The following is a 10,466-nucleotide window of genomic DNA, read 5'->3' as shown; positions in this document are numbered from 1 at the left end:
ATCAAAACATTTCAGCTAAAGGGGTTATCCAGTAGGCCAGTTTTTAATGTTACCATTCTGTCCTGATTTACGGTGCCCTTTTATTTAATTGATTTCCTATTTACCTTCTCAACTTTCTGTCTTATCTAAGATCTGTGAGGACTTGTATCACCTTCTTCCCCATTCTGCTTACACATCCATTTTGAAAGCTAATGGGCAAGAAGTAACTCATTGAGTCAAAAATGCTCCATCACTACTGATAAAAGGACATCTCCTCCATATAACTTTCAAGAACCTGGATAATGGGCCCACACATGGGTTACTCAACCAATTTTTGTGGAACAAACTTCTTCATTCCCCAATCTGATACTCAATTCTAAGATTTGTAAGGAGATATTTTACTCTCTAAACCAAAGAAAATGGGAAGACTGGGAAAGGCTACCACTTTCTGGAGATTCTGACCTTTGAACAAAATGGACAGGGCTATAGGTTTGAGGATCTAGTCTACAATTTCAAGTGTCACAGAGGAATTTCACCTCATCTGAAATGTGTCTGCAGTCTGAAGGTGGATATAGACAAAAAAGCTAATGTTGCCATCTGTGGGACTATCTAAGCCCACCTCAAAAGCTAGTAAGATCAACATTCTTAGAATCATAATTTTGATTTCAACAATTTCTAGGTGATAAACACTGGATTCATCTTCTTCATCCACAAATACCCACACTGGTATTTGGAAAAGGTATCCAAGAATTCTATTTTGAGATTGACTTAAACTGACTCTGAAAGATTCAATGTCACATGGCCACATTTTCATTCCTTTTTTTTTTTTCATGATCTAGAAGAAATGATGAAGATAATTCTCTTCTTTCTTTCCATCCAAGATCAGTGATGAGGAAAGGATTTATCAACCATATGGGATCTACTAACATGTCATATCTGAACCTGAAGACAGTGATCCTGATTGGGATCCCTGGCCTAGAGCATGTGCAGTTTTGGATTGGATTTCCCTTCCTTGGTGTGTGCCTGCTGGCTCTACTGGGAAACATCTTCTTATTAATCATCATTGCTACAGAACGCAGTCTTCACCAACCCATGTATATCTTCCTGGCAGTTTTGGCAGCAACTGACCTAGGTCTCTGTGTAGCCATTGCTCCCAAGATGTTGGCTATCTTCTGGTTTGGCTCTTGCTCCATGTCTTTTGATGCTTGCCTCACCCAACTCTTCTTCATCCATGCCTTGCAGGGCACGGAATCTGGCATCCTGTTAGCCATGGCCTTTGATCGCTATGTGGCCATCTGTGATCCTTTGAGGCATACATCCATCCTCACACCTGTCTTTCTAATTCAGATGGTACTGATGGTGGCAATCTGGGCAATGGTGCTTGTTGGGATTCTACCCATTCTACTCAAAGGACTACAACTTTTCCAGTCTGTGATTATTGCCCATTCCTACTGTGAGCACATGGCTGTGGTCAAGTTGGCTGCAGAAGATGTTCATATTAATAAATCATATGGGCTCTTTGTGGCTTTCGCAATTCTAGGTTTTGACATGATCTTTGTCTTTATCTCCTTCATTCTGATTTTTCAGGCTGTTTTTCATCTTCCCCATAAGGCGGCACAACTCAAAGCATTCCACAGTTGCACTTCCCATATTGCCATTTTCCTGGAGTTTTATATTCTTGCTTTCTTTTCCTTCTTCAGCCACCGTTTTGGACATATATCACCCTATGCCCATATCCTCCTGTCTACCATCTATCTGCTTGTGCCCCCTGCCCTTAACCCCATTGTTTATGGTGTGAAGACCAAGGAGATCCGCAGGCGGGTTGCTCACTTGGTATTCTGAAGTGTGACACCTAGCAGTCATCCAAAAATAATAATGACACAGGAGAAATATATATTTACCTGTTTAAGATGGAAACTCATTGCACTATGTGTATCTTGGTAGGATTTTTACATTATAATGATATCCCTTAAAGATATATTCCCCAGGCGAGGGCAATCAGAATATAAGATAAACTTGGGTAAAAAAGTATACATGTATCTCATAATTTCCTATCATTATTATCCCTCCATCTCTTGCTTCCTTCCTTCATCTTTGTGCCTCCCATTGTTCTTTCTCTGCCCCACCTCCTTTCTTGTTTACACATCTATTGCATCTTTCTGCGATACCAAGAGGCAGTTTATCTTTTGGAAGTATAATGGTGACAGAGACATATTCATGATTTCAAAGGAAGTAAATATAATTTAATTTGATTTAGGCCACGGTAAGATAAGAACAAAAGATTTATGTTCACATGTAAGAAGCAACTAATTTAGATTTTAGAGGGAATCAGAGAAGACCTTATATAGAAAGTCATTGCAAACGTGAGATCTGAATAATGCATTTTACTTAAGATGATGAAATTGTATCAACCATAACTTCAAGTTTTTAATAAATTATCATAACTCATGTAGATATAGAGAAGTATGTGCAGATGTGTGTGAATCTAACTTCCTTGAGTGCTTGTTTCATGAAAAGCAGGCTCATCTGTGCCTTCATCAGGGATCAAAATATACAAATCATTCTACAATAGAAAATTATATGTTCATATCTCAATAATATGGTAACTTTGTTTTATTTAACTGTACAAATATAGTCCTTTTATTGGGTAAGTGAACAATTCAGCTTTTCAGAGTTTATATTCATTAGCATTGCTTGTTTGTGATGGTTTTAGAAGGAGTTCATTTTCAGTCTGTGTATCATTGCAATTCACTATGAACTTATTGTTTTTTCCCAAAAGGTCATTAGGAGACACTTTGAAAGGTTTTGAGATGTTGTCCACTAATTTGAGCAACTTCTCTGATGATGGGCATGAAACAGCTTATTGTATTCCATTCTTCTTATCCGTACAGCTCAAAGAAGCTTAAAAGCTAATGAAGAAAATCCAAGATGCTGAAGTTTAGCCATATTACCCTCAGTCCCCTTTTCCCATTAGACCTTCCTGTCCAGGGTCTCCACAGGTTAAGAGCATATATACTACCATCATTACCACCACATGAACACCAATAATCTTAACTCAGTTTCTTCATCTACCACGGTTGTTTGTCTTCCTCCTCTTGATGATCAAGCTAATGACATATATTATTTCTTAGAGTAGGAAGGGAAGATTAAAGTTTATCTTATGATGGTCTCAGTCTATAAATAGGTGAGCATACTTAGAAGAGTTTCCTATCAAGAGTTTTCCCCAAAGCTAACCAAAGCAAGAATTTCAATGTATGTGCTATATCTGGGAATTGATCCAAGGAAAAACTTGTGAAGGAGGGAAGAAAACCATTAAAGTGTGCATGGTCAAGCAGACCAATTCTGTGGATGACCAGAGCCCTTTCCTGCCAGGGGTACTGGAAAATATGTGAGAAACATTACCTCCAGATTGTACCAATGTGGGGATAGAAACATGGGGTATTTATCCACCAATCTCCATCTCTTATTGTTAGATGGTAACTTCTGAAGTATCACCTTCCCAACACTTCTCACATGTTCCACTAATGAATAGAACATGCTCCCCAGATTAGAGGAAGGTCTCAGACAGAGTCATGGGAATCTACTGGAATAAACAGAGGCAATCTACAGGCAATTTATGGAGAAGGCTGAAGTTATATGGCTAGTTTTTTTTAAATTAGCTAAAAAGTAAAAAAAAAAAAGTTTTATTGGGAAAACATACAAAAAAACATGTAGAAAGAGAAGGCATTTTTCTAAGTCCCTTCATGATCTCACAGAGAGGTAGACAGGGTATAGGACACTGTTGAGTGCATCATGGACTGTGTTCCAGGGAAATAATCCCCACACCTTGTGAAATCAGCCTTGAAGAGAATTAACACATTGGCATCAGGTACCAAGCTGCCTAAGATTCATGGCAATAATTTCATATTAATAAGCCAATTGTTTAGAAGAACAACTGGAAACACCAGCTTTCCAATATGTGGAGATTTTGCATGTTACCTAGTCCAATGGAAAGTTATGCCTGGTTGCAGCCTTTTCTACTGGGAGGGATGGGACATGTCAAAGTTCACAGCCAGACAAGATAGTGCTCACAGAATCATTTTTTGTATAATCCTGCCTGTTTCCACCAGCAATCCTGAGACATAGTGGATCAAATTCTTATCTTACAGTAATTTTAAAAATAAGATTATTCTATATATTTTGTGGGATTAGAATTCCATATAGAGACTTTCAAGAGAAATAAGCACAAAAGACAGACCAAAATAATTAGATTTCCAAATAATATAAAGTCATTGTCTTCAAACAGAAGAATGACATATCCATTGAAAGTGGAAGACATTTTCAATTCTCCTACCTCTACCTGTTCTAGATCCAAAGAAGATATGAGATCTATTCTTCTATTCATCCATATTTAACTCATACATTCTGTTTTAACTCACTATCTATACTGTCCACATACTATGAAAGGCTGATGAAAATAATGTTCATCTAGTCTCCGCCTTCAAGAAATTCTTTCAAGGAAAAAGTATTGTGAAAAGATTGAAAGCATGGATATTGTGATGAGACAGACCTAGGCTTGGCTTCTGACTCTACCATCTATTACCTGTGTGTTATAAAAAGAAAACTAAAAATATTTGAATTATCTGACCTAATTTTCCTTATTCTTATAACTGGGATAATAACAATTACCTAAAAGAACTATTGTATGAACATAACAATTTAAAATGTATTTTAAGCATAGCACATAATAATAAGGTGCTTAAAATATAGTTATTATCATTATTAAAACTGATAACAATAAGGACTGGGACAAAAAAACACAACATAAAATTCAGTGGAGTTATTGTTATGATAGCTATCTGAGATAAGGAAAAATAGAAGGAGCAGAGCAACATTGGGTATTTTTTGTTGCTTCCACTGTAATAGTTTACTGTTTTAAGGAAGATCTTGCTATATTAAAATTTATACTCCTTTTCTAGTCCTTTTGATATGCAGTCTCTTCTTCTGAATTGAAATAAGAATACCTATTCTTAATGGTAATTAATACAAATTTAAAGCATGTTAAAATATTCAACATATGAGCACTTTATCAGTCCTAATTCAAATTAATTTTATGGAAAAACTGAAGTTCAATTCTGTAAATGTTCCAATGACTGTCCATTTTAATAGATGTTCATATACAAATGCCCAAATAAGATCACCTACAGAGAAAATTCCCATGTCCAATCTGATTCAAGCACCTACTCTATAACAATAGTGGAATTAAATCAGTTCTGTTTTGTAATCTTTTATTTCCCAGGTTTATTAAGACATAGTTGACATACAACACTGTGTAAGTTTAGGATGTAGAGTATTGATTTCATACACTTACATACTGCAGAATGATTACCACGATAGCATTAGCCAACACCTGCATCACACCACATACCTACCATTTCTTTTTTGCTGTGAAAACATTTAAGATCTATTCTTTTAACAATTTTCAAGTGTACAGTTGGCCCTTGAGAACACAGGTTTGAACTGTGTGGGTCACATGGATTTTTTTCAATAAATACATTGGAAAAATCTTTGCAGATTTATCATAGTTTGAAAAAGTTTCCAGTTGAATCACACCACCCAAAACTACTGAAATTAAGAAAGAGTAGGTATGTCATGAATGCATGAAATATATGTAGAGACTAGCCCAGTCTTACATAGACATAAGGTGAGTGATAGTTAATATAAAATTAATAATGTGTTAGTTTTCTTACTATTTTATAAATTTGCTTTCAAAGAATTATATTACTGTACAGTATGCCTCTCTCATAACTGGAGAAATTGCATATCTGCCTATCACCACAGGATTTTTAAAAATGCAACAATGTTCCCAATATGGTATTATGAATATAACTAGAATACTGTATGCCATAAAATTTTTATAAAGATTCATTCATGATATGATAGCTAGGCTATCATGAAGCAATAATATTGATTACAAGGCTACCATAATATTGATTACAAGGCTACCATAATATTGATTACAAGGCTGCCATAAAACAATAGCATTATTGTTTCTTCATTATCAATGCATGAATTATTATACCTCTAAATAAATATGAGTTTATTTTTCACATTATGTTTTAATTTTTTTATGTCCAGTGTTAGTAATACACATAACATCTACAGTGTTTTGTATCATATAAGACAATACTGATGCAGGTGTCAAACAGACAATTCATTCTGTAAGCAGACGATATAAACTTACAGTATCAATAAATACAGTACAGTATGGTGAATGTATTTTCTCTTTATGATTTTCTTAAGAACATTTTCTCTTCTCTAGCTTATTTTATTGTAAGAATATAGTATAAAATACATGTAACACAAAGTATGTGTTGACTGTTCACATTATTGGTAAGGCTTCCAGTCAATGGTAAATTATTAGTAATTAAGTTTGGGGGAGTCAAAAGTTATACATGACTTTGTGTGGGGAATCTATGTCTGTAACCCATACACTGTTCAATGGTCAACTATATAATACAATAGTGTTACCTATAATCACTGTAATGTCCATTAGATCACCAGAACTTATTCATTTTATAAGTGAAAGTTTATCCTTTTTGAGCAGAGTACTACTGTTTTCCATATGGCTATATCAAGTCATATTTTCACCAACAGTGCATGTTTTCATTTTAAAAAATGCTATTATATTACACATACTTTGAATTTTTTTTCTTGTCTAATTGATCTCAAACTGTTGGAGAGTTAAAATTTACATTTTTCAGATGTTTAAAGATTAATGCAATATTATGCTTAATTGATGTCTTTAGTCTGATCAAGGTGCTTTACACAGTAGATGTACTTGGTACAATACACACCACATCAAATGATAATGTATGCAGGAAGGTCCGTTGGGATTGCCCAAAGATCAAAGGCTTTCAAGTACTGCATATTTAATATACAATCAGAGATCTACCACTTATTAGATGTGACCTTGGAAAAGTTGTTTTAAACTTTATGCTTTTATTTCCTCATCTGACAAAAAAAGAGATAATACAAATCATGCAATCTTCATATTAGAAGATTAGGTATCTAAATTATGGTATCTAATTTATGCACATTAGGAATGGGAAGATGGGTATGACTTACATGTTTAGGTCCCTTGGTTTATGAGTTGGTGTTTAACTACATTTTTTTTTTTTTTTAAACCTAAGACCAGGGTTTAGAACCTGCTTATGTGAGGTGAAAAGTTGAATTTCTGGACATGGCCTTTGCCTTAAAGAAATGTCAGTGTTAAGAATAATGGCATCGTATCAAGACTAATAACTGAACTACAATAAAGATCATAAATAAGTGAATGTCAAAGAAACTTAAAGTGTCTGGCTGGACAGACTGGTTGGTACTGTTTGAGGAGAAGCATTAAGGAAAACAAATCAAAGAAAGTGTCTCTTGAGGTGGGAAGAGTTTTGACTAAGAAAGATGAAAGAAAAATGCCTAGAGTAGCAAGGAATGTGTGACTTCTTTACAAATAAAGCAGTCAGGTTTGGCTAGACTGATGCCTATCCTGTGAATTAGTGAAAGTAAAGAATGTGGCATGGCAGACTGACGCCTAGTCATGCAGTAACTTGAAGGCCATGCTATGGAGTTAAGACTTTATCTTGAGAACAGATTGAGGGACAAGCTTTCGAAGATTTTAAGTGAACAAAATGAGGTAATTGTCTGAGGAAGACAACTCCAGTTACAATGTTAATAACAATTTTGAATATGAGAGAGATTTAATACAGGGAGGTTAGAGGATTTTGCAGTACAGATATTGAAAGTGATGAAAGTATGAGGTAGGAAAAAGAGTGAAAAAGCACAGGGAAATCTCAGGCATTGGTTGGGTGAAGGCAAGGAAATAAAAATAAGTAATTTAAAGGTTTTAAACTTAATTTAACTCAGGTCAAATGAATAAAAATGGGGACTACAGAGGAACAATGTAGTTGGCAAGGAGATTAGGAGTTTAGTCTGGAAAGACTTAAGTTTAAGGTGTATATGAAAAGCGGATTACAAGGCTGTTGCAATGTGTTCTGAAACACAGACCTAACTCATAGTTTAAGATACAGACTTGGGTGTCTTGAATTTGTGAAAACATATGAGGTCAGATGGGAAGAAGAGAAAAAGTGAAGCTAGAGAAAAAATAGCTTCTTTGGGTCTTTTTAAAATTGGTTTATAACATTATACAAATTGTATGTGTGCAATATTATATTTCAACTTCTGTATATACTACAGTGTTCTTACCACTAAAGGTTTAGTTTCCATCCATCTTCATAGAAGTTGACCCTCTTTTCCCATTCCACCCTTCCCCCATCCTTCTTCCCTTCTAGAGTAACCACTACTCTATTCTCTGTATTTATATGTTCGCTTTTTATTTGGTGTGATTTGTTCATATTATTTATTCACTCATTTATATACATTCCACATATCAATCAAATAATATGGAATCTGTCTTTCTCTATCTGACTTATTTCACTTAGCATAATAACCTCAAGGCCCACCCATGCTGTCATAAATAGAAAGTTTTCAACCTTTTTAATGGCTGAATAGCATTCCATTATTAATGCTGTGAAGAACACGGGGTGCATATATCTTTTTAAATTAGTGTTTTCGTGTTCTTTGTATAAATATCCAGAATAGCTGGATCACATGGCAGATGGCCAATAGGCACATGAAAAGATGTTTAACATCACTAGTTGTAAGGGAAATGCAAATCAAAACCACAATGAGATATCACCTTATGCCCATCAGAATGCCTAGTAACAAAAAGGCAAGAAATAACAAGTGTTGGAGAGGATGTGAAGAAAAGAGAACTATCATTCACTGTTGGTGGGAATGTAAATTGGTGTGATCACCATGGAAAACAGTATGGCAGTGCCTCAAAAACTTAAGGTTAGGTCTTTTTTTTTTTTTTTCATTTATAAAATGCTTACCTATCAAGTCCAATCTACTGTATATTGGTTCTATATTCTGACACTAATGTAATTCCCTAAAGATGACTTTAGTTTTTCTACTAAAACCCTTCCAATAGAAAAGGAGCTCATTATTCACTGATATGATCATGGACATTTATACATGTTTACTTCCACTAGGACTTTTTCAATGAAATATAATCCTGTGTTGGTGAAGTATCTGAAACATAATATTGAAGAAAAATCATTAAATCAACAAAAATCTTTGAATAATTACTTTTACTCATGGGTCTTCAGATATATGCTTAAATTCATTTTATCTCATTTGAAAAAATGGGCTTCCAATTTATGTTATGTGATACGATTAGATAAACAAATTAACAACAAAATGTTCCCCTACTTTATTACATGCATGAGCATTTAGGGAGGGTTCTGATCATGAAGGTTTCATAACAACTATATCATGAAGGAAAGAACATGCCCCAGCTATATTTCCACACTGACTGAGTCCTCTTCTAGATTTGAGTACTCCTTTCCCCATGAATTCCCAAATCTAGCAGGAATTATCTCTACCTCCAACCTAACATGATTTCCAGCTCCATATCCTAGGTCTCCTGTCCATCTCAGGTATAAAGCTCAGTCTCCATGACAGTGAAAGATCCGCAGAACCCTCTCCCGTACTTGCTTGGTCCGGGCCCCATAAATCAAGGGGTTGACCATGGGAGGCACCAAGAAGTAGAGATTGTCAATGATAATCTGTAGATGAGGAGCCATATGGTAGCCTAAAATCTGGGCCAAAACTGAAAAGACAACAGGAGAATAAAAGAGAGCAATGACACAAAGATGAGAGCCACATGTGCTGAGAGCTTTTCCTCGTGCCTCCCAAGAGGGTATCCGAAAGACAGCATGAAGGATCAGCCCATACGACAGAATGATAAAAGATAGGTCAAATCCCACAGATGCTACAAGAACCATAAGGCCATAGACAATGTGATCAGAGATGTCTCCACAGGCTATCTGCACCACAGCCATGTAGGCACAGTATGAATAAGCAATGATGTGGGTTTGGAAGCTTTCCAGTCTTTTTGCCAGGATGGGTGCTGGAGCCAGCACTGCCACTGCCCTAGCCAGAACAGCCAGTGCCATCTTTACAAGCATGTTGTTAGCAAGAATGGTTGCATATCTCAGAGGGTGCCAGATAGCCACAAATCTGTCAAAAGCCATGGCCAGGAGGATCCCAGACTCCATTACATAAAATGAAGGGATGAAAAACATCTGTGTGAGGCAGGCATTGAAGCTGATTTCTTTGGCATTCATCCAGAAAATACCCAGCATGCGGGGCACAGTGACACTGACCAGAGACAGGTCAACAACTGACAGCATGGCCAAGAGAAGAAACATGGGCTCATGAAGACTCTTCTCCACCCGGATGATGCATAAGATGGTGGCATTGCCAACGACTGTAATGACAAATACCAAGAAAAAAGGCACAGAGAACCAGCCATGGGAAGATTTGAGGCCAGGAATTCCAGCCAAGATAAACATCAAGGGTTGAGGGATGGAATTGTTGCAAGAGGACAT

The 10,466-nt window shown here is 36.0% G+C and overlaps 2 protein-coding genes across 2 annotated transcripts; one reads left to right on the top strand and one right to left on the bottom strand.

The window, feature by feature from the left end:
• Positions 1-891: 891 nt before the first annotated feature.
• Positions 892-1,821, top strand: LOC102522479 (olfactory receptor 52A1). The gene has a single exon (XM_006183103.2). The coding sequence runs from the start codon at positions 892-894 to the stop codon at positions 1,819-1,821; it is 930 nt and encodes a 309-aa protein (XP_006183165.2).
• A 7,700-nt stretch (positions 1,822-9,521) lies between these two features.
• On the bottom strand, positions 9,522-10,466 carry LOC102522227 (putative olfactory receptor 52P1). Its single transcript, XM_006183102.1, has one exon. It carries the CDS (start codon positions 10,464-10,466, stop codon positions 9,522-9,524), a length of 945 nt encoding a protein of 314 aa, XP_006183164.1.

This window comes from Camelus ferus, chromosome 10, assembly GCF_009834535.1.
Source record: "Camelus ferus isolate YT-003-E chromosome 10, BCGSAC_Cfer_1.0, whole genome shotgun sequence".
NCBI lineage: Eukaryota > Metazoa > Chordata > Mammalia > Artiodactyla > Camelidae > Camelus > Camelus ferus.
The sequence above is the reverse complement of the archived record's forward strand: the minus strand, read 5'-3'. Positions and strand labels throughout refer to the sequence as shown.

What these genes read in the sequence shown, in the direction of transcription:
- LOC102522479 (XM_006183103.2), top strand. Translation starts at nt 892, where the DNA reads ATGGGATCTACTAACATGTCATATCTGAACCTGAAGACAGTGATCCTG.
- LOC102522227 (XM_006183102.1), bottom strand. Translation starts at nt 10,466, where the DNA reads ATGTCCTCTTGCAACAATTCCATCCCTCAACCCTTGATGTTTATCTTG.